General features: G+C 53.4%; 2 protein-coding genes and 1 non-coding gene across 4 annotated transcripts; 2 read left to right on the forward strand and 1 right to left on the reverse strand.

Annotated features, from left to right (window-relative positions):
- Positions 1 to 17: 17 nt before the first annotated feature.
- On the reverse strand, positions 18 to 124 carry LOC127493793 (U6 spliceosomal RNA). Its single transcript, XR_007924337.2, has one exon. It is a non-coding gene; the product is annotated as a U6 spliceosomal RNA (small nuclear RNA).
- Positions 125 to 5,500: 5,376 nt separating this feature from the next.
- Positions 5,501 to 9,952, forward strand: RAB13 (RAB13, member RAS oncogene family). Of its 2 annotated transcripts, none has more exons than XM_002715478.6 (8): positions 5,501 to 6,023; positions 7,017 to 7,077; positions 8,459 to 8,519; positions 8,722 to 8,799; positions 8,917 to 9,006; positions 9,123 to 9,188; positions 9,277 to 9,330; positions 9,477 to 9,952. In XM_002715478.6, the coding sequence occupies exons 1-8, from the start codon at positions 5,900 to 5,902 to the stop codon at positions 9,552 to 9,554; spliced, it is 612 nt and encodes a 203-aa protein (XP_002715524.1). In that variant the 5' UTR covers positions 5,501 to 5,899; the 3' UTR covers positions 9,555 to 9,952. The 2 variants fall into 2 exon arrangements, with proteins under 2 accessions (XP_002715524.1, XP_069933787.2); XM_070077686.2 differs by having other exon boundaries at positions 5,790 to 6,023; positions 8,110 to 8,519.
- Positions 9,953 to 21,918: 11,966 nt separating this feature from the next.
- JTB (jumping translocation breakpoint) lies at positions 21,919 to 23,733 on the forward strand. The gene is made up of 6 exons (XM_002715480.6): positions 21,919 to 21,970; positions 22,190 to 22,291; positions 22,436 to 22,473; positions 22,630 to 22,712; positions 22,977 to 23,056; positions 23,417 to 23,733. The coding sequence occupies exons 2-6, from the start codon at positions 22,209 to 22,211 to the stop codon at positions 23,571 to 23,573; spliced, it is 441 nt and encodes a 146-aa protein (XP_002715526.1). The 5' UTR covers positions 21,919 to 21,970; positions 22,190 to 22,208; the 3' UTR covers positions 23,574 to 23,733.
- Positions 23,734 to 23,745: the final 12 nt, after the last annotated feature.

Below are 23,745 nucleotides of genomic sequence, written 5' to 3' on the forward strand. Positions count from 1 at the left end.
AAATCTTTTTACAATTTTTTTTTATGGAACGCTTCACGAACTTGCGTGTCATCCTTGCGCAGGGGCCATGCTAATCGTCTCTGTATTGTTCCAATTTTAGTATATGTGCTGCCCAAGGGAGCACACTTTTTTTAAAAAAATGAAACACAGGGCTGCTGTTGTGCAGCAGGGGAAGCCGCAGCTTCGATCCCATGTGGAAGTGCCCCGTTAGGGTCCCGCTACTGCGTCCAAGTCTGGCTTCCTGCTACGGTGCCTGGGAGGCAGCAGAGAGTGCCTGGACTGCTGGAGTCCCTGCACCCATGTGGGAGACCCGGATGCGGTTCCTGCCTCCTGGTTTAAGCCTGGCCCAGCCCTGGCTGTTGTGGGTATTTGAGGGCTGACACAGCCAACGGAAGGTCAATCAATTGATCCATATCTCTCTCTCTCCCCCTCTCTCTCTCCCTCCCACCCCACCCCTTCTCTGCCACCCTGTGTTTCAAAAAACTAAAATAAATAAATAAACATGAATTCAGTACTTACTGATTGCTTTAAATATGTTCATCTTCACAGAAACTCTTTGGTTGTTACACATTGTATAGATTTTGATATTGCTGCCCAGAGAAGTTAAATAAATTGTCTAAGAGAATATGTTTCAATACAGCCGAATATATCTTTACATATATATGTCCACACATACAAATAGATCTGTGAAGGCCTAGAGACACATCTGTGTACCTACATTTACAGATGTACACACATACTCCTTTGTACCTATGTGACTGTATTTGTGGCAAGTCCCTGGGAATCAAATAGTTGAGTTAAGAGTAGCCAGGGTTGGGAAACCTTTCTTCTGCCAAGGGTCATGTGGAGATTTATAGCATCACTAACAGGTCACACAAAATTATCAACTTAAAAATTAGCCTGCTGGGGGCTGCTGCTGTGGTGTAGTAGGTTAAGCCTCAGCCTGTGGCACCAGCATCCCATATGGACTCCAGTTTGAGTCCCAGTTGCTCCACTTTTTTTTTGGGGGGGGGGGTGGGGGGACAGGCAGAGTGGATAGTGAGAGAGTGAGAGAAAGGTCTTCCTTTTGCCATATGTTCACCCTCCAATGGCCACCACGGCTGGCACGCTGCGGCCAGCTCACCGCGCTGATCCGATGGCAGGAGCCAGGTGCTTCTCCTGTTCTCCCATGGGGTGCAGGGCCCAAGCACTTGGGCCATCCTCCACTGCCTTCCCGGGCCACAGCAGAGAGCTGTCCTGGAAGAGGGGCAACCAGGACAGAATCCAGTGCCCCGACCGGGACTAGAACCCGGTGTGCTAGCACCACAAGGTGGAGGATTAGCCTATTGAGCCGCGGCGCCCGCCTGCTCCACTTCTGATCCAGCTCCCTGCCAATGGCCTAGGAAAGCAGTGGGAAATGGCCCAAGTGCTTGGGCCTCTGCACCCATGTGGGAGGCTGGAAAGAAGCTTCTGGCTTCAGATCAGCCCAGCTCCAGTGAATGGAAGACCCTCTCTCTGTCTCTCCCTCTCTCTGTAACTCTACCTCTCAAATAAATAAATAAATAAATCTTTAAAAAAAGAAAGAAGAAAATCAGCCTGCTGTAGGTTTACTGAATTTCTTTTTTTTTTTTTAAGATTTATTTTATTTACTTGAAAGGCAAAGTTACACAGAAGCAGAGAGAGAGAGAGACAGAGAGAGAGAAAATCTTCCATCTGCTAATTCACTCCCCAAACAGCCAGAGCTGTGCTGATCCGAAGCCAGAAACTAGGAGCATCTTCCGGGTCTCCCACATGGGTGTAGGGTCCCAAGGGCTTAGGCCGCCTTATGTTGCCTTCTCAGGCCATAGCAGAGAGCTGGCTCGGAAGTGGGCAGGTGGGACTCGAACTGGCACCCATATGGGATGCTGGCGCTGCAGGTGGAGGCTTAGCCCACTAGCCACAGCACTGGCCCCAATTTACTGAATTTTGAATCCCTCCTGAGGTGGCCTTGGTAGGCCAGATGCTCCCACCCTGGAATGTACATTGAGAAGTCTCTCAAAGATTTGTGTCCATTTGCATCTCCACGTGTTCACTGCTTGGTCTTCCCCAGGATTTCTAATCTTGGCAGCACTGCCTTTACCAGAGAATGAAAAGAAAGGATCGTTATTGCCTGCTACAATAATGATCAAAGGGTTCAGATGTCCATTTGTCAGAAAGAACAAAGGTAACCCAAATGTCACTTGGGGGCCTTGTTAATTCCAAGGGGAAGAAGTGTGCGGTCCAGGCAAGGGTGTGCTGGTTGAGTTTTAATAACCAGCTCTCTGGAAGGCAGCCCTGATTTGTAATCTTTGCTTCTGTCATGTGAATACATCCCACCATGGCCTAACCACTAAAGGGGCACATGGAACGGAGTTGCCATAGCCGGTAAAGCCGCTGCCTGCAGTGCCAGCATCCCTTATGGACACTGGTTCATGTCCCGGCTGCTCCACTTCCAATACAGCTCCCTGCTAATGGCCTGAGAAAGCAGTGGAAGATGGTCCAAGTCCTTGGGCCCCTGTACCCACGTAGGATTCCCAGATGAAGCTACTGACTTTAGCCTGGCTCAAGCCTGGCCTGGCCGTTGTGGCCATTTGTCTACCCCACCACCACCCATCTCTGACTTTCAAATAAACAAACTCGGGGGAGGGGGAGAGAATGTGCACAGTCTGTTCTCAATGAGTCGATAAAAACCAGTCCCAGCTAAAAACCACAGGATCTGAAAGATACATGGCCAAGCATGCAAAGATCTGTGGGAAGAGTTTATGAGGGACCAGCGCTGTGGCATAACAGGTAAAGCCACTGCCTGTAGTGCCTTATGGGTGCCAGTTCGAGTTTCAGCTGTCCCACTTCCAATCCAGCTCTCTGCTATGGCCTAGGAAAGCAGTGGAAGATGGCCCAAGTCCTCGGGTCCCTGTACCCACATGGGAGACCCGGAAGAAGCTCCTGGCTCCTGGCTTCAGATGGGCACAGCTCCAGCCGTTGTGGCCATCTGGGGAGTGAATTAGCGGATGGAAGTGCGCTCGCTCTCTCTCTCTCTCTCTGCCTCTGCCTATCTTTCAAATAAATAAATAAATCTTTAAAAAAAAAAAAAGTTTGCGAATGTAGATCCCACAAGCAGAATGAAGGTGGTACAAACAAGGAGGGTAGAAGACACTGTTGCTTTGAGATTAGAGCCAAGGGGAGAGAACCATGGGGAGGCTCCAGCACAGCAGGGTACATGCCACACAAATACAGCGCATGCGAAGAGCGGGTAGTACATTGCTAGGGATGGAAAGTCCAGATGCAGGCAAAATACGATGAAAAATGGTGAGCAGATTTTGATGAGGACGAGCCATGAAAATGTAAGAGCAATTATGACACAGCAGGGAAAGCTGCAGCCTGTGATGCCAGTATCCCAATGTGGATGCCAGTTCAAGTCCTGGCTGCTCCACTTCCCATCCAGCTCTCCGCTATGACCTGGGAAAGCAGAAGATGGCCCAAGTGCTTGGGCCCCTGCACCCACGTGGGAGACCCAGCAGAAGCTCCTGGCCCCCGGCTTCAGCCTGTCCCCAGCTATTGCAGCCATCTGGGTGGTGAACCAGCGGAGAGGAAAGATCTCTCAGTCTGTCTCTCTTTTTCTCTGAAACTCTGCCTTTCAAATAAATAAATAAATAAATAAATAAATAAAATGGCCAGCACCATGGCTCACTAGGCTAATCCTCCAACGGCAGCGCTGGTATCCTGGGTTTTAGTCCCAGTTGGGTTGCTGGATTCTGTCCTGCTTTTGCAGGCACATCAGCAGGGAGCTGGATCAGAGAGAGGTCTTCCATCTGTTGATTCACTCCCCCAGATGGCCACAACGGCTGGAGCTACGCCAATCTGAAGCCAGGAGCCAGGAGCCAGGAGCTTCTTCCAGGTCTTCCACGTGGGTGCAGGAGCCCAAGGACTTGGGGCATCTTCTACTGCTTTCCCAGGCCATAGCAGAGAGCGGTATTGGAAGAGGAGCAGCCGGGACTAGAACTGGTGCCTATATGCGATGCCGGCGCTTCAGGCCAGGGCTTTAACCCACTGCGTCATAGCGTTGGCCCCTACACTTTTTTTTTTTTTTAATTTATTTTATTTTGTTTGAAAAACAGAGTTACAGAGAGATCTTCCATCCACTAGCCCACTCCTCAAATGGCCATATGTAATGACTGGCATTGCACATGGCAGCTGAACCTGCTATACCACAGTGCCAGCCCCTGTCTCTACACATTTCAAATAAATAAAAATTTAAAAAATTTACAAATTGGCCGGCGCCACGGCTCACTAGGCTAATCCTCCGCCTGTGGCGCCGGCACCCCGGGTTCTAGTCCCAGTCTCCCAGTCGGGGCGCCGGATTCTGTCCCGGTGCTCCTCTTCCTGTCCAGCTCTCTGCTGTGGCCCGGGAGTGCAGTGGAGCATGGCCCAAGTGCTTGGGCCCTGCACCTGCATGGGAGACCAGGAGGAAGCACCTGGCTCCTGGCTTCAGATCAGCGTGGTGCACCCGCCGCAGCGCGCTGGCTGTAGCGACCATTTGGGGGGTGAACCAACGGTAAAGGAAGACCTTTCTCTCTGTCTCTCTCACTGTCCACTCTGCCTGTCAAAAAAATAAAAAACAAAGGACAGGGGAGCATAGTTTTGTCAGAGAGGAGAAATGGGGAAGACTCACGGGTTGTGACAGGAGAGAGAAGGGAAGAAGGAGATTGAAACATTGTGTCGAAGGAGGTATCACATTAAGGTGAACACTGCAAGGAGGGTAAGTGGAGCCAAAGATGCCTTCCCGCAGCCAGCACACACCTTCACTGGGGACGCTGCTAGTCCCACCACTAAAGAAGCAGGTGTTCTGCCTGGTTTTTTTTCCAAAGACCAAGATAAACCTGCTTCTTTATAGCCGTGCTCCGCATACTCCAGCCTCTCTGTTGCCAAAGCTGCAGAGTCACAGCCTGTTCGTTAAGCAGTCAGGAGGACTAGCCCCAGCAGGACCATGTTAGAAGATCCAGGAGTGTTGTGGCCCCGGGGGGTGAAGCTGTCCGTCCCATATTGCAGTCCCGCAGATCCAGCTCCCTGCTACTGCACCTGGGAAGGCAGCAGATGGTGGCCCAGATGGAGACCGGGGTGGAGGTCCAGGCCCCCGGCTTCAGCCTGGCCTGGTCCTGGCCGTTGCAAACATTCGAGGAGTGAACCATGTGATGCACGGTATCCATCTCTCCCTCTCGTCTCTCCCTCTGGCTCTGTCACTCTGCATTTCAAATAAATCTGTTTTAAAAGTCCATATGAAGAAAGACGTTTTCTATCGTCTTGAGCTCCCTAAGCAGAGATCACTCGCTGGCCAGTGTGTGCGCTTGGGGTGTAACCGGGCGATTCTGTTATCATTCGCGTTAATTTCCACTCTGTCCCACCAGGGGGCAGACTGACTCAACAAATAACCTCCACCTCTGGGCATTCCCGCTTTTTTCAAAGGGAGTTGGGATTCGCGGAACTAAGGGTTTGGAACTGCAGAATTCTAAGACCGCCATCCGCTCAGCCCCTAGGAGGCCGCGAGCTCCCCTGCAAAAGTCCGCCCCCGACTCCGGTCAGTTCCCGGTGCCTTCCCCACCGTCCATCCTCAGCCTCGGACCCAAAGCCCCGCGGCTGTGGGCGTCGAGGTTACACCCCCTTTCCCTTCACCCCGGCCCCTCTGGCCCCAGAACGGAAGAGCGAGGCCGAAGGAGGGGAGCAACAGTTGGCAGAGGGCTGCGGGCCGGGCCAGCGGAGGCGCGGGGCGGCCGAGGGGGCGGGGACAGCGCGGCGCCGCCTCCGCCAGCTCCCGGAGCCTGGGCGGACCGCGAGGAAAACTTCCTCCTGGTCCGGCCCGGGGCCGGCGGCTCTGTCTGCCCGCCCACCGGCGCCCCCAGTGTCCGCCATGGCCAAAGCCTACGACCACCTCTTCAAGTTGCTATTGATCGGGGACTCGGGGGTGGGCAAGACGTGTCTGATCATTCGCTTCGCCGAGGACAGCTTCAACAGCACCTACATCTCCACCATCGGTGAGCCCCCGGGCCGCAGCCTCGTCCTCGGGGGTCCCCAAGCGCCACTCCCTCCACCCCTGCCTCGGGCGCTCCCGCCGAGCGTGGCGGGTGCTGCCCACGCCCCCGACCCCGGGCTCCCCGCACCCGCGCCGGCGCGGCTCTGCCCTCACGATCCTCGGCGCTGGACGCCTGAGACCACTTTCCACAATGCCTGCGCCCCTCCCGGGAGCCTGTCCCCAGTGCTGCCGGCCACTTCCGTCCACTGAGCGCCACTCCGTCCCCTGGCAGCTCTGCCACCCCTGCCGTGCGGTCACTGCCCAGGCTTCGGGCAGGGGCTTGTGGAGGGTCTGCCCGGCCGGCAGGGCGGGGAGAAGGGGACTTTCGGGGTCTCTGAGTCAGCCTGGTGACTCAGAGGGCCCCAGCGGGCGTGCGGGAGGCGCCCGCGTTCCTGCCGGGAAGAACCGGGTCTCCCCAACCCCCTCCATCTGCCCCCACCTCCTCTGGCCTGGGAAATGAGCCGGCGTGGGGTGGGAGACTCTCAGGACCACACCGCTGACAAAGGGCAAGAGAAACGCCCCTTTCCCAGCTCAGCCTCGCCTCAGACTTCGTTGGCTCCGAGCCTGGCCCACCAGCTCGCTCCCACAGGCCGGCACCAGGGACCTGACCCCTTCCTCCTTATCCCCGGGGCCAGCAGGGGCCGCGGCGCCCGGGGTAAAGAGCCCTCAGGAAACAGGGACGGGAAAGTCCGCGTTGGGGGCGGGGAGAGGCTGGACTGAGAAAGTTGTCAGCGGCAGGATTTTCTCCCCCTTGAGCCCCCACGTCCCCAAATCCAGACACCCCAAGTCCAGAGGGTCAGCTGACCCCACAAATAAAGCTGCCGGCCTCTTCCAACAAGGCTGCTGGGCGGTCACCTTCCCCGCAGAATTAAGTTCTGGCTCTGCCAGCACACACGTTAACACTCGCGCATCCACGTGCACACGCCTCAGCTCGTGCACTCCTTCTACCCGCTAGGAATCGACTTCAAGATCCGCACCGTGGACATAGAGGGGAAGAAGATCAAACTGCAAGTCTGGTGAGAGACTCTCCGCCTGGCCAAGGCTTCCTCAGGGCCCCTGCGACCCCTGCCCTCCGTGTCCTTCCCTCCTGCCTCCCGACCACCTTCAGCGTCCCGCTCTTGCCTCCCTGGCTCCCCAGCATTTTCTGACACCGGCAACAGGTGTCTGTTGAGCTAGTATCTGGAAACAGGCTCCAAAGCAGTTAAACAGACGCAAGCCGCAGCCCCAAGTCCGGTGCCGCAGCCCCAAGTCCGGTGCTCTCTCTCTAGACTCTGGTAGGCCCGGAAAGCAAGCAGGTGTTTACGTGGCCCGAGGCTTGGGAGAAGCATCAGGATGTGACAGATGAGAGCAGACTGGGACTCAGATGCTGATTCTGCCCCCTGACTCTGCTTGGCCAGCCGGCCTCTCCAAAGCCGTGTCTTCCCTTGTTAAAGAGGACACTAAGGCATGACTCACGTGCATAGGGCAGGTTGGATAAAATAACACACACAGCTAGTGAGCCTTACACAGTGCTTGGCATGGAGATAGCAGTCAACGGATAAATGGGCGACACCTTGGACATGGCCTTTAGGATGGGACTTCCCCCATCGGAGTCTCAGGGCTCCAAGTCCAGCTCAGCCCCTGACACCCCCCAGCCCCTGCCCCTGTTTCCTGCTGATGCACACCTGGAAGCAGCAGGTGGTGGTCCGAGTGACTGGGTCACTCCCGCCCACATGGGAGCCCCAGATGGAGCTCCTGGCTCCCCACTCATCTGGTCCAGCCCTGGGTGCTGCAGGCAGTGGAGGATGAATCAGAGGATGGGAGATCTCTGTGTCTTCTCTCTGCCTTTCTCATGAAAAAATAACAAACTAAAACAAAAAGCACACCAAGAGCGCATGGTCAGACCAGTCGGGAACATAGGACATCATGTAAGATTCTTGAAGGGAAACAGCACGACAAGCGACATCTGTCATCCCTTCCCCCGTACTGTTCCATGTGTCCGGCCTTCCAGTCTCCCTGTGTTGCAGAAGCTGGAGTCTTTACTTTTCGCTTTTTGTTTTATTTATCAGAGAGGCAGGGAGACCTCTCATGGCTGGTTCACTCCCCAAATGCCCTCAAGGGGCCAGAGACCAAAGCCAGGAGCTGGGAACTCCATCCGGGGCTCCCACGTGGGTGGCAAGAACCCAAGCACTTGAGCCATCGCTGCTGCCTCCCAGCGTCTGCAGTAGCAGGAAGCTGGAATCCAGAGCTTGAGCCAAGGGGGCAAAGCCAAGCGCTCTGATATGAGATGCATGGAATCTTAACCACTAGATCAAATGCCCAGCTTGCAAAAGCTAAGTTCTTGGGGGGGGGGGGTTCTCCTTTCTCCCCTTGGAAAACTCCCGATTTTATCCCACCCTGTGACACCTGCTTCTTCAGGGACACGGCTGGCCAGGAACGGTTCAAGACCATAACCACTGCCTACTACCGCGGAGCCATGGTATGGAAGCCCGTGCCTGCTGAAGGGCTGGTGCCACAAGACAATGCCTGCAGCTTTAGGAGCAGAGGGTGGGGCTGGCGCAGGGACAATGGGGGGCGTGGGGGCGGCCCACGGTGGCCCAGCATTTAGAGAGCCGAGAGGGACCTGCAGGGCACTTAGCAGGCAGTGGGACGCCTAAGCAAGACAATGATGCCATTTCCAGGGCATCATCCTGGTCTACGACATCACAGATGAGAAATCCTTCGAGAACATTCAGAACTGGATGAAAAGCATCAAAGAGGTAGGACTCCCCGGAGGAGGTGGAGGTGAGAGGATTGTGTAGACCCTGCTGGAGGATGAGGGGCGCTGTAGCGCGGGCAGAACCCCGACTTCGCCTGTGCTGCCCTTTTGCCCCCAGAATGCCTCTGCTGGGGTCGAGCGCCTCCTGCTGGGGAACAAGTGTGACATGGAGGCCAAGAGGAAGGTGCGGAAGGAGCAGGCCACCAAGGTGAGCGCCAGGCAGGGCCTCCTGCGCCTGGGCGGGTATGGAGGACTTGAGGACTCGGCTTCCCACCCTTTCCCAACTCCTCCCCCCCACACACACACACACTTTACCCGCTGCAGCTGGCCCAGGAGCATGGAATCCGGTTTTTCGAGACAAGTGCCAAGTCCAGCGTGAATGTGGATGAGGTGAGCCGCCCCCTCCATAGATGCAATAGTGCACGACAGATTCATTACCCCCACAATCCGTTCTGCCCACCTCCCCTCCCCCCTGTAGGCTTTCAGCTGCCTGGCCCGGGACATCTTGCTCAAGTCTGGAGGCCGCAGATCGGTGAGTTGGGTCCGCTGCGCCGGGTGCGGCTGCTCTTGTGTTGGGAGCGACAGCTGCGGAGCGCTCAGGTTCCCCGCCGGGGCGGGCGACTTCGGCGGCTTCCCGCCCCACTCACACCCTGCCCCGGCCCTTCTCTCTCGCTCCAGGGAAATGGCAGCAAGACCCCTGGCACCCAGCTGAAAACCGGCGACAAGCGGAACGCCAGCAAGTGCTCCCTGGGCTGAGGACCGGGCGGGCCTCCCCTCCGCACGCCAGGCGGCCGGACCTGGGGCGCGCGGGGCTGAGGGCCTTGGAGGGGTAGGAGGGGTAGGAGGGTAGATGGTAAGGAGAAAGGAGAGAAGGAGAGAGGAAAGGAAGAAGCGAGGGAAATGAGAGGCAGGGAGAAGGGAGGAGCGAGCCTTGAGGAAGTGGCAGAAGGTGAGCAGGGAGGCGGAGAGGGAGGAGGCGGGGAGGCACGGGCGGCCTCGGGCCCCAGCCCTGCCCTGGGTTTTCAAGCAAACACGAATGAGTCTGTTACTGGATCAGAGGTCAGGGCCCCGGGAGAGGCTGGCCTGGCGGCAGCCTGAAGTTTTCTCACTCTGCACGGTCTTTGTCAGCATTAAAGGCCACCGTTTGCACAGACGTCCCTGCCTTGCACGCGTTGCTTTATTATCCAAATTCTCTCTCCACTCAAATCCAGTTCATGCCCCTCGAGTGTGGGTTCCTGTGGCACTGGCCCGGCCCGGCCCCACCCCTCCTCCAGCTGGTTCCTCCGTGAGGAGCAGGCGGTAGCAGGTCCTGAGGACCTGCGCGTCTTCGCTGCACGTGGGCTCCCGAGGGCGGCGCTGCAGAGCCTCCTCCTGCACACAGGACCTGTGGCCGGAGAGGGACTCTCACACGCCAGCCGGGGAGGAACAGGAGCTGGCGTTTGCCTGATGCCCGGTGCCCGCTTCTTTCATTCTGCCACATGGGCATTTCCCTGTGTGGTGGGCATCACTGTCTGGTTTTCCTCCCTCACGCTTTTCGAATTTTTAGAAATTTTTATTTAGTTATTTTTCACTTCATTTGAAATACCGAGATTTTTTTTTTTTTTAAGATTCATTTATTTATTTGAAAGTCAGAGTTACAGAGAGAGATCTTCCATCCGCTGGTTCACTTCCCAGGTGGCTACGACAGCCAGGAATGTGCAAGCCCAGAGCCAGGAGCCAGGAGCCAGGAGCCAGGAGCTTCTTCTGGACCTCCCACATAGGTGCAGGGGCCCACGCACTTGGGCCATCTGCTGCTGTTTCCCAGGTGCATTGGCAGGGAGCTGGGATGGAACTGGAACAGCTGGGGGCAGGAACTGGCACTCAGATGGGATGCTGGCATTGCAGGAGGCAGCTTACACCCGTTACGCCACAATGCTGGCCCTGAAAGATATTCTATCTGCTAGCTCACTCCCCAAATGCCTATAATAGCCAGGACTGGGCCAGGCCAAAACCGGGAGCCCAGGAGTCAGTCTGGGTCTCCCACACAGGTAGCAGGGACCCAAGTATTTGAGCCATCACCTGCGGCCTCCCAGGGTGCACATTAGCAGAAAGGTGGATCAGAGGTGGGTAGCTGGCGCTCAGTCAGGCCCTCCAGTGTGGGATATGGGCATCCCAGGCAGCAACCTAAGCACTGCGCCAAATTCCTGCCCTTTTTTAAACAAACAAAAAATATTTATATATTTTTATTATTTGAAAGGCAGATAGGGAGAGTGACAAAGAGGTCTTCCATCAGCTGGTTCACTCCCCAAATGCCTACAATAGCCAGGGTTGGGCCAGACTGAAGCTAGGAGCTAGGAGCTCAAATCTGTGTGGGTGACAGAGACCCAAGTCCTTAAGCCATTGCAGGAAACTGGAATCAGAGAAACACGGCTGGGACTCACACCCAGGTACTCCGTCTGGGATGCAGGCGTACCAAGCAGTGCCAAATGTCCATCCCATTTATCTGTTTTTGTAGGGAAAGAAAATGAGACACGAAAGAGATTCATTTACTATTATTATTTATTATTTATTGGGTATCTACTATGTGCCAGGCTCAATGGTCAGTTAACATAGTCTTTGGATAGTACTTATAAACAGAAAAAGCAATTTATAACAAAAACAACTCTTTTAAAAATATTTTCTAAAGATTTATTTTTCATTTATCTCTTACAGAGAGAGAGGAGGAGGGACAGAGACAGAGAGAGAGACTGTCCATCTGCTGGTTCACTCCCCCAAATGGCTGCCAACTGCCAGAGCTGGGCCAGGCCTAGTTAGGAGCCTGGAGCTTCTTCCAGGTGCCCCACGTGGGTGGAGGGTCCCAAGCATTTGGACCATCTCCACTGCTTTCCCAGGCACATTAGCAGAGAGCTGGATCAGAAGTGGAGCAGCCCGGTCTCAAACGAGCACCCACATGGGATGCCGGCACTGCAGACTGAGGCTTAACCTGCTACAGCACACTGCTGGCCCCTGAGAGTGAAGAGAGAGAGCGCGCATGTGCTGAGACCTGCTGAATCACTCCCTAAGCGGCTACAATGGCCAGGGCTGAGCCAGGCTGAAACCAGAAGCCCAGAACCTCATCTGGCCTCCCACGTGGGTGACAAGGGCCCAAGTACTCAGCCATCTGCTGCTTTTGCAGGCACATCAGCAGGGAGCTGGATCAGAAGCAGAGAAGAGGCCGGTGCTGTGGTATAGTAGGTTAAGCCTCCACCTGCAGCGCAGGCGTCACATATGTGTGCCAGTTTGAATCCCAGCTGCTCCTTCTCCAATCCAGCTCCTGCTGATGGCCTGGGAAAGCAGTAGAAGATGATCAGAGACCTGGAAGAAGCTCCTGGCTCCTGGCTTTGGATCAGCTCAGCTCTGGCCACTGCGGCCATCTGGGAAGTGAGCCAGGGAATTGAAGACCTTTCTCTGCCTCTCCTTTCTGTCTGTAACTCTGCCTCTCAAATAAATAAATAAATCTTAAAAAAAAAAAAAAACAACACAGCAGCAGAGCAGACTGCAAAGAGCACTCCATATGAGATGCCTGTCAGTGTTGCAAACAGCCCCTTAACCCTGCTGTGCCACACTCTGGCCTCTAAAACAACTCTTAACTACTGAATAAAGATGGCAAAAATATTGACCTGTAAAAGAACCACCACCAAAACATTTAGGCTCAATGCACTGTTCTCTTAAGCATATATAGCCCCCTTCCACATTGTTTGCCTTTTTAAGCTGATTTATTTATATGAAAGACACATACACAGATTTCTTATCCACTGATTTAATCCCCAAATGTGCTAACAGCCAGGGCTGGACCAGGCTGAAGCCAGGATCCAGGAACTCCACCTGGGACTCCCATGTGGCTAGATGTCAGGCAGCCATCAGCTGTTGCATCCTGGGGTATGCGTTAGCAGGAAGTTGAACTTTTGCATGCTGGGGTGTGCCTTAGGAAGCTGGAATCAGGAGAGGAGCTGTGACTCAAACCCAGACGCTCAGATGTGGGATGCAGGCATCCCAAGCAGTGCCTTAACTACTGTGTCAAATGCCACCCACAGACATGTTTTTCTCCTTAAGTTTTTATTTATTTAGTTAATTTATTTGAGAGGGAGAGACAGGCAGAGATCTTCCATCTGCTTGCTCACTCCCCAAAGGCCCACAACAGCTGGAGCTGGGCCAGGCCAAAGCCAGGGGCCAGGAACTCCATCCTGCTCTCCCCAAATCACGGCAGAAACCCAAGCACTGGGGCCATCATCTGCCGCCTCCCAGGTACATTAGCAGGAAGCTAGATCCAAAGCTAAGACAAGACTCTTCCCATGTGAGATGTTGGTGTTCCAAGTGTGGCTTAAGCCGCATGCCACAGCTCCCACCTACCCACTGACACATTTTTTTTTAAGCTCCATGCCCCTTTCTATGTACTTTTTATTTAAGATTTATTTTATGTGAAAGAGTTATAGAGAGAGACGAAGAGGCAGAGACCTTCTATCCATTAGCTGCAACTGGGCCAATCTGGGTCTCCCACATGGGTGGCAGGGGTAAAGCACATGGGCCATCTTCTGCTTTCCCAGGTGCATTAGCAGGGAGCTGGATCAGAAGTGGAGCAGCTGGGACTTGAACTGGCACCTATATGAGATGTCAGCATTGCAGGCAGCAGCTTTACCCTCTATGCCACAATGCTGGCCCCTACACTTTTTTTAAAAAAGATTTATTTATTTGAAAGTCAGAGTTACACAGAGAGAGGAGAGGCAAAGAAAGAGAGAGAGAGGTCTTCCATCTGTCAATTCACTCCCCAACTGGAGCTGCACCAATCTGAAGCCAGGAGCCAGGAGCTTCTTCCAGGTCTCCCATATGGGTGCAGGGGCCCAAGGACTTGGACCATCTTCCACTGCTTTCCCAGGCCATAGCAGAGAGCTGGATCGAAAGAGGAGCAGCTGGGACTAGAACCGGTGTCTATACAGGATGCCGGTGCTTCAGGCCAGGGCTTTAACCCACTGCGCCACAGCACTAGCCCCTACACTTATTTTTTTTTTAAGATTTATTTTATTTTGTTTGAAAAGCAGAGTTATATAGAGAGAAATCTTCCATCCACTAGTTCACTCCTCAAATAGCCATATGTAATGACTGGCATTGCACATGGCAGCTGAACCTGCTATACCACAGTGCCAGCCCCTGTCTCTATACATTTCAAATAAATAAAACTTTAAGGCCAGCGCCGTGGCTCAATAGGCTAATCCTCCGCCTGCGGCGCCGGCACCCCGGGTTCTAGTTTCAGTTGGGGCGCCGGGTTCTAGTCCTGGTTGCTCCTCTTCCAGTCCAGCTCTCTGCTGTGGCCCAGGAGGGCAGAGGAGGATGGCCCAAGTGTTTGGGTCCCTGCACCTGCATGGGAGACCAGGAGGAAGCACCCAGCTCCTCGCTTTGGATCGGTGCAGCACCGGCCATAGTGGCCATTAGGGTGGTGAAGCAATGGAAGGAAGACCTTTCTCTCTGTCTCTCTCTCACTGTCTATAACTCTCTCTCTGTCTCTCACTAACTCTGCCTGGCCAAAAAAAAAAAAAAAAAATTGACAAATAAAATTCATGAGACAATTTTGCTGCTTTAAAAACACATGTAGGGGGCGCTGTGGTGTAGTGGGCTAAGCTGCTGTCTGCAGCACTGGCATCCCATATGGGGGTGCCAGTTCAAGTCCTGGCAGTTCCACTTCTGATCCAGCCCCCTGCTAATGGCCTTGGAAAGGCTGCCTGGCCCAGCCCCAGCCATTGCGGCCATCTGGGGAGTGAACCAGCTGATGGAAGATGTGTTTCTTCCTCTCTCTCTGTAACTCTGCCTTTCAAATAAATAAATAAAATCTTAAAAAAAAAAGAAAGCAAAAATGAAATGTGGAGAGACAGAGACAGAATTCCCATCTGCTGTTCACTGCCCAAATGCCCACAGCCAGGGCTGGGCCAGGCTGAAGCCAGGAGCTCAGAACTCAGTCCAGGTCCTCCACAGGGCTGCGGGGGCCCCAGCACTTGAGTCATCACCTCCTGACTGCCAGGGTGAGCATTAGCAGGAAAACAGAAATGGGAGGGGAGGCAGGGCTTGAACCGTGGTGCTCCCATAGGGGGTGGTGGTGCTCCAAGCTGCATCTCTTTTGCTGCACCAAATGCCTAGCCCCAAATTTGATTAAAAACAATTTATTTATTTATTTGAAAGGTAGAGTTACAGAGTGAGAGATCTTCCATCTACTAGTTCACTCCACAAATGGCCTCAACAGCTAGGGCTGTGCCAGGCCAAAGCCAGGGGCCAAAAGCTTCATTCCGTCTCCCAGGTAGGTGCAGAAGCCCAAGCACTCGGGGCATCTTCTGCTGCTTTCCGAGGCACATAAGCAGAGAGCTGGATGGGAAGTGGAGCAGCCGAGACTCGAACTGGTGCCCGTATGGGGTGCTGGCACTGCAAGCTGCAACTTAACCTGCTATGCCATAGCACTGGCTCTACAAATTTGATTTCTTAACAAAAGACTTATTATTTATTTATTTGAAAGTCAGAGTTATGCAGAGAGAGAGAGAGAGGTCTTCCATCCGATGGTTCACTCCCCAATTGGCCACAACGGCCAGAGCTGTGCCAAAGCCAGAAGCCAGGAGCTTCTTCCGGGTCTCCCACATGGGTGCAGGGGCCCAAGGACTTGGGCCATCTTCTACTGCTTTCCCAGGTCATAGCAGAGAGCAGAATTGGAAGAAGAGCAGCCGGGACTACAACCGGCGCCCATATGGGATGCCGGTGCTTCGGGCCAGGGCATTAACCCGCTGCGCCACAGCGCCGGCCCCAAAATTTGATTTTTTATCGCCATGAAATTGTCAGATTTGGCCTAGAGAAAATGGACAACATGTGCCACTAGGTATTTTGTTCCCTGATACAATGCTCAAGGCAATTAAGAAACCCTCAAAGTTTCGATGTAAAAGTGGGTGTCTCTACCCTGGAGTCAGAAATGGAGCCCTTTCTTGTGCTGGTGTTTCTATTGGTAAAAGACCACTCAGAAAAAAATCTGACAGTGCTAGGAGAAATAGCAATTTGATAAATGTAATAAAATAATTTGATAAATGTATTAAGTAGCCCAGCTTTGATGAGCTAATGGGATGGCTTATGTTTGAGTTCTATAGTCAACAGCCTACCTGGTTTAATTTTCTTTAAAAGACAAATGTGGGGCGGGGGGCAGCCCTGCACTGTGGCACAGTGGGTTAAAGCCCTGGCCTGCAGTGCCGCATCCCATATGGGCTTTGGTTTGAGTCCTGGCTGCTCCACTTCCCACCCAGCTCCCTGCTAATGCCCCTGGAAAAGCAGCAGAGAATGGTCCAAGCACTTCACCCCCTGCACCCATGTGGGAGACCTGGATGAAGCTCTTGGCTCCTGGTTTCATTCTGCCCCAGCCCTGGCCCTTTCTGCCATTTGGGGAGTAAACTTGCTGATGGAGGATTCTCTCTCTTTCTCTCTGTCTCTCCTTCTCTCTCTCTGTAACTCTGCCTTTCAAATAAATAAATCTTTTTCTAAAAAAAAAAAAAAAGGTAGGATTACAATAAAAAGTAAGAAATACCAATAGAGTTCAATCAAAAAAAATCTAAAAACCTAAAAGCTAAAAAAAAACTAAAAGCTAAAAACTACTGGAAAAAAAAGGGGGCTGGCTGAAGCTCCTAGCCCCTGGCTTTGCCTGGCCCAGTTGCTGGCCATTATGGCCATGGAGAATGGACCAGCAGACAAAGAGCTGTCTCTCTCTCTCTCTCTCTCTCTAACTCTTTTCTTTCTTCTTCTAAAAGATTTATTTATTTATTTGAAAGACAGAAATACAGAGAGATAAGGAGAGACAGAGAGAATCTTCATTCGCTGATTCACTCTCCAAATGGCTGCAATGGCCTGGGCTGCGCCAGGCTGAAGCCATGAGCCAGGCGCTTCATCCGAATCTCATATGTGCGTGCAGAGGTCCAAGTACTTGCGCCATTCTCCACTGCTTCACCAGGCGCATTAGCAGGGAGCTGGACCTGAAGTGAAGCAGCTGGACTCTAATCTGCACCCATACGGGCTGCCCGCACTGCAGGAGGCTTAACCCTCTACGCCACAGCGCTAGCCTCACGTAGCTATGATTTTCAAATAAATACATAAATCTTTAAAAAAAAAAAAAAACTACTGGAAGAAAACCCACAACCTACTTTTTGTCACAACTATACACAAACACACACAATAACTTGAACAATTAAACAATCAAAGCAAAAGTAAAGCTCAGCCTTCATCAATTTCATTTTATTTTTTTTAAAAGATTTATTTGTTTATTTAAAAGGCAGAGTTGCAGAGAGGCAGAGGAAGAGAGAGAGAGAGGGAGGTCTTCCATCCGCTGGTTCACTCCTCAGATGGCCACAACAGCTGGAGCTGTGCCAATCCAAAGCCAGGAGCCAGGAGCTTCTTCCAGGTCTCCCAAAGGGATGCAGGGTCCCAAGGACTTGGACCATCTTCTACTGCTTTCCCAGACCATAGCAGAGAGCTGGAGCAGCCAGGTCTTGAACCAGAACCCATATGGGATGCCAGCACTGCAGGCAATGGCTTTACCTGCTATGCCATCGTCCCAGCCCCTCATCAGTTTTTTAAAAAGATTGGGGCCGGCACTGTGGTGTATCGGGTAAGCTGCTGCCTGCAGTGCCGGCATCCCATATGAGTGCTGGTTCAAGTCCCGGCTGCTCCACTTCCAACCCAGCTCTCTGCTAAGGCCTGGGAAAGAAGAAGATGGCCCAAGTCCTTGGGACCCTCACCCACGTGGGAAGACCCGGATGAAGCTCCTGGCTCCTGACTATGGACTGGTGAAGCTCTGGCCATTGCAGCCAAGGGGGAGTGAAACAGTAGATGGAAGATCTCTTTCTGCTCTCCTTCTCTCTGTGTGTAACTCTGACTTTCAAATAAATAAAAAATAAAGGATTTGTTAATTTATTTGTAACACAGGATGACAGATGGATCTTCTATCTGCTGGCTCATTCCCCAAATGGACTGAGCTAGAAACTCCATCTGGGTTCTCTACATGGGTGGCAGGGATCCACATTTTGGGCTGTCATCCACAGCCTCCCTGGTTCATGAGCAGAAATCTGCAGAGGAAGCTCAGAGCAGCCAGGATTCCCAAGCAGCCAGAGGCTCTACTGCTGCTCTCCGACGTCCACCCCACCAGGATTTAACTCCCACTCAGTGGTCTTTTCGCAGTCTTGTTGTCCTTGCTCTCGACATGCCAGCTTTAGGCCTGATGGGAAGACATAGAATTCATGGGACATATCACCAGATTTATTCTGTGTGTAATTTTATTTATTTATTTTCATTTTAAGCAGAGAGATACCTTCTATCTACTGGCTCACTCTCCAAATGCCCCCAACAGCCAGGGCAGGGTCAGACTGAAGCCAGGAGCTCAGAACTCAGTCTAGGTCTCATAAGTGGGTGGCAGGGACCCATGGACTTCGGCCATCATCTGCTCTCTCCCACGATATGCATTAGCAAGAAACTGGATCAGAAGCAGAGCCAGGACTTGCACCAGGCACTCTGATATGGGATGTGCATGTTCCAGGTGGCAATGTAACCACTGAGCCAAATGCCTGCCCCCAGATACACGTTAAACCCCAAATAAAGTACTCGAGGGGCAAGTGTTTGGCCTAGCGGTGGTCTCCTGATCCCACGTCAGAGTGCCTGGGTTCCATATCTGGCTAGAGCGGTTAATACTGTGCCATATTAGGCTAAGCCTCCGCCGGTGGCGCTGGCATCCCATATGGGCAACAGCTCGTGTCTCAGCTGCTCCTCTTCCGATCCAGCTCTCTGCTTGTGGCTTGGGAAAGCAGTGGAAGATGGCCCAAATCCTTGGGTCCATAAACCCATGTGGGAGACCCGGAAGAAGCTCCTGGCTCCTGGCTTCATTTCAGATCCACTCAGCTCCAGCTGTTGCAGCCATCTGGGGAGTGAACCAGTAGATGGAATCTCTGTCACTCTGCCTTTCATAAAAATAAATAAATAAATAAATAAATAAATAAATAAATAAATAAATCTTTAAAAAAGAAATCTGGCTGGACTCCTGACTCCAGCTTCCTGCTAAATGCAGATCCTCAGAGGGCAGTGCTGACCCCAGTAGTTGGGTCCCTGCCACACAAATGTTGACCTGGATCAAGTTCCAGGCTCCTGGCTTCAGCCTAGCCCAGCCCCAGTCTTTGTATTTGAAGAGTGAATCAGAGGAAGGGAGCTCTCTGTGTGTCAGTTTGCTTCTCAAATAAATAATTAATGAAGATGAAAAATAAAGTGCTCTAGTCCTTAGGGCTATGCTGAAGGGTGGTAGCAGTGGTCTTCAGAAAGACATCTTGGGAGCTAGTGTGTGGCACAGCAGATTAAGCTGGCACCTGCGACACCAACATCCCATGTGAGTGCTGGTTCAAATCCCGCTGCTCCATTTCCAATCCATCTCCCTGCTAATGTGCCTGGCAAAGCAGCTAAAGGTGGCCTGGCTGCCTGGGCCCCTACCACCCACGTGGAAGATCTGTATGGAGTTCCAGGCTCCTGGCTTGAGAGTCATTGAGGCCATCTGGGGGTGAACTAGTGGATAGAAGATGATCTCTCCCTCTCTCTCTGTAACTCTGCCTTTCAAATAAAAATCTTTAAAAAACAAAGACATTGTGGGAGAAGAGAATGAAGAGTGGAGCTAACAAGGAAAAAACATGGACACAAAGCCCTAGATCTTGAGGTCCACAGTATCTTATTAGCACCTATATATGAAATTTTGAAAACATTTATTCATTTATTTATTTGAAAAACAGAGTTACAGAGAGAGAAGGAGAGACAAAGAGAGATCTTCCAACTGCCGGTTCACTCCCAAATGGCTGCCAAGGACGGTGCTGGGCCAGGTCAAAGCCAGGAGCCAGGAGCTTCTTCCCTATCTCCAACATGGGTAGCAGGGGCCCAAGCACATGGGTCATCCTCCATTGCCTTCCCAGGTGCATTAGCAGGGAACTGGATCAGAAGTAGAACAGGTAGGACATGAACCAGTGCTCAGGTAGCAGCTCTACCCACTACACAACACCTGCCCCTGAAATATATTTTCAAAAATGTTTTTCTTGGGTCTAGCATTGCAGTGAGTTGAGCCTCCACCTGCAACACATATGGGTGCTGGTTTGCATCCCAGCTGCTCTGCCTCCTGGGGAGGCAGCAGATGGCCCAGGTTCTTGGACCCTTGACCCCCACATGAAGACCCAGATGCAGTTCCAGGCTCCTGGCTTTGGCCTGGCCCAGCCCTACACTGAGGCCATTTGGGGAGTGAGCCAGCAGATGGAGGCCCTCTCTCCCTTCCCTTTCCCCGCCCCTCCTGTAACTCTGCTTTTCAAATAAGCATATAAATTTAAAAAATGTTTTTTTCTCCCTCTTAATCCTTGGTGCATTTTTTTTTCTTAAGTTTATTTATTTGAAGGCAGTGACAGAAACAGAGATCTTCTTACCCACTGTTTACATCCCCAAATGCCTACAACAGCCAGAGCTGAGCCAGGCAGAAGCCAGGAACCAGGAACCCCATCCAGGCTTCCCATGTAGGAGGCAAGGCTCGGGCCGTCACCCACTGCCTCCAGGATGAGCAGGAAGCCAGACGGGATGCGGAGGTGTGACTGGATCCCAAGCAGCAGCTGAGCCACAACTCCCACCTGGAAGTTTAGCTTCAGTATCTACTTGTCTATCTGATGAGCATCCAAGAAAACTCAACTCACAAGGTCTCGCTGTGCAGGAGGCTGCAGGCACACATGTATGTGACATTAGGAGGGAAATAAGGGCAGAACAGCAGACAGTGAAATAGGAACTCGGAGTGTGGGTCAAGTCACTGCAGGGCTGAGTCTACAGCATGCTTTAACACCAGCGGGGTGGAAAGCTGACGTTAACCTTTGGCCCAGGAGCTGGAAGTGTGGGCTCGTGCCTCAGCTTTCCTACTCCCTAGCTTGCTGACTTTACTTACAAACGGGTGTAACACTGATGCCTCAGGATTACTGAGCAGTACTAAAATAAGCTGAATGTTGAATTCAAAAAGTATGACAGGAGTGGGCGCTTGGCCTGGTAGTGAAGATGCCGGGTCCCACACTGGAGCTCCTGGGCCATCGTCCCCATAGTCTTGGCTCCCAGATTCCAGCTTCCTGGTAATATGAAGCCTGGGACCCAGCGGTGATGGCTTCAGTAGTTGGGTCTTTGCCACCCATGTAGGAAACCCGGGTTGAATTCCATTCCTGGCCGCAGGCCTCGTTTCGGCCGGTGGTGCACATTAGGGGAGTGAACCTGTCCGAGGAGATGCCAGTCTTTGTCTAGCCCATAGGAAGAAAAAAAAAGTATGACAGAACTGTGAACCAATATCATAGGGAGAATAAAATAAACATTTCCAGACACATTTCACTCGCATCTCGGAAGAAAGGCTAGAAGACGCACGCGGGCATTTCTGTTTTTGCAGCTGACAAGCACTGGGCCCTCGACGCAACACCTCCTCGGCCTGTAAATATCACTGCACTCAGGACTACTGCACCGTGTAGGAGCCGGGGCGCGCGGAGAACACCTGGGGAGCTCATCCCAAGGGCCAGCTCTGCGGAGTGCTGAGCAAGTACCATGAAGCGCCGTGACGCGTGCGGCTGCGTGGACTGGGGGGGAGCGCAGAGGCGGCAGGACGGTTCACGCTCAGCGTGTCCCAGGTATTCCCGCTCCCGCAGGGAGCACAAAATGCAGTTTCGCCTCCATCCGACGCCGCCCACTCAGCTTCTCCCCCGGACCATCGCGTGTAGGGACGGGAGTCAGAGACTGACGCTAAATGGCGAGCTCCGGGGCCTTCGTGAGGGAGCAGAGTCCTCGGAGGGCGATGTCTTCTCTCGTCCTAAAGTCTCCCTGCTCACCCAGCAGGCGTTCACGGGCAAACGGGAGACACCCGAGGCAGCGGCAGGGGAGTCACGGCCGCAGCCATTTCCTCCGCTCGCGCAAAAACTACCGGCCCCACAATGCAGCGGGGCGCCGAGCCAATGGGCAGCGAGAGGCAACGCCCACGGAGGGGCGGGCCGAGCGGCGCCGCGCACCCGGGACTACAAGCCCCAGCAGGCGACGCCGGGGCGTGCCCGGGAGAACCAGGCCGCGCGCCCCAGGATCCTCCGCGCGGCAAGATGGCCGCGCCGGGGGCGGAGGCCGAGGTGACCGGGGGCTAGGCCGGTGCGCTCAGCGCCGGGGCTCCCTTTAGGACCCCCGCGGGCCTGTCAGCAGATACCTCTGGGCTTTTCTCTGGCTATGGGGACGCCCGGATAGCGTGTCTGCCCCGACAGCCCGGCTTTTCGCCGCCCTGACCTGGAATCCCCGGGAGGGCTGCAGCCCGAGGCGCGAGGCCAGTCGAACAGGTCCTTGTGTTCCCACAGGTCCGACCCTGAGCGCTCCATGCCTGCGGGCGCGAGGAGGCGTGGCCTCCCCCAGGGCCGCCGCCTTTGCTGGTTGCTCTGGGCTTTCACCTTAAAGCTCTGGTAAGAAGGGGCTGCGGAAAGGGGAAAGCGAGGCACGGGGGGCTGGGTCGCCCCTGTCCTCGGGGAAGCTGGAAACCTTGTGCTTGCGCAGTGGAGGTGGGGGTGCCCTGTTTCTGAGTTTCACCCTTCTCTCGCCCGCTGCAGCCAGGCAGAGGCTTCCGTGCCGGAGGAGAAGCTGTCAGGTGCGTGATTGCCTGGGAACCCGACAGCCCCGTAGGTCATCTTGTACCCAGGGTACAGGCGGGAGAGGGCGGCACCGCAGGGGTTGGGGGCAGACGAGGTGCTGGGGAGGAATGTTTTCTGAATGGTCCGGGGCTGGCGTTTCTTTTTCCTTTTAGCGAGCACCTCGAATTTGCCGTGCTGGCTGGTGGAAGAGTTTGTGGTGGCAGAGGAGTGCACTGCCTGTTCTAATTTCCAGACTGTGAGTATCCGTTTTCTCTCCCTGGCTTTTTTTTTTTTTTTTTTTTTTTTTTTTTTAAGTACAGTAGGCTCCGCAGGCTGCGCGGCCTCTCCTGGACTGTTAAACCTACGCTGTTTTCCAACACACTGCCCACCACCAGCATTCACATCAGAACACTTCATTAGCCCCTGGTCACCTGTGAGCCGCAGCAGCGGGGCTCCTGGCCTCTGTGGGTGGCAGACTTTCTCCTGCCTAAAACGTGCTTTGATTCTTCTGTCCCCGCAGAAAACCACCCCTGAGTGTGGCTCCACAGGGTATGTGGAGAAAATCATGTGCAGCTCATCGAAAAGGAATGAGTTCAAAAGGTGAGCGCCGTTTATCTTCCCCAAGATCGCCGGCTGTGATCCTGTGATTTTAGATGGTCCTCCTGGCCCTCCTTCAGTTTGGGGGCCGTGTGGCATACTGGAAGAAGGAGGGGATTTGGGGCCAAGTTCCTCGAACCCAGGTCCTCTGCTCCTCAGCACTGTCTTGGCCATAGTTTATCTTTAGTAGGATCGGTTAATGTTGGGCCTGCTTATCTCACCCAGGCTGTAAACACACTGGAAGGCCACCCTGGCTTCCTCTTTTCCTCCTGGATTCCAGCGGTTAGGCTGACGTGGAAGGAGCGTTGGAGGGAGAGGCTCTGTGACCTTTCCTGGGAATAACTTGTTCCTTCCTGCTCTCAGCTGCCGTTCGGCTCTGATGGAACAGCGTTTGTTCTGGAAATTCGAAGGGGCTGTCTTGGGTGTGGCCTTGGTCTTCGCTTGCCTCGTCATCATTCGACAGCGACAACTGGACAGAAAGGCTCTGGAAAAGGTCCGGAAGCAAATCGAGTCCATATAACTCCATCCAGCCGTCATCCTGGGCCCTGCAGACCTTATCTCACACAGACGAGTGGAATGGACTGATTGGCACGCTTGGTGGAGCCTTGTGACGGTGCCCCTTCCCCCATTCTCCTTTTCTAGATCATTATTGGGCAGAATAAAAAGAGTAAAATAGTTTCCTTCCTTAGTGT

Source organism: Oryctolagus cuniculus, chromosome 7 (genome assembly GCF_051225735.1).
Source record: "Oryctolagus cuniculus isolate XC-2025 breed Fujian yellow rabbit chromosome 7, ASM5122573v1, whole genome shotgun sequence".
NCBI lineage: Eukaryota > Metazoa > Chordata > Mammalia > Lagomorpha > Leporidae > Oryctolagus > Oryctolagus cuniculus.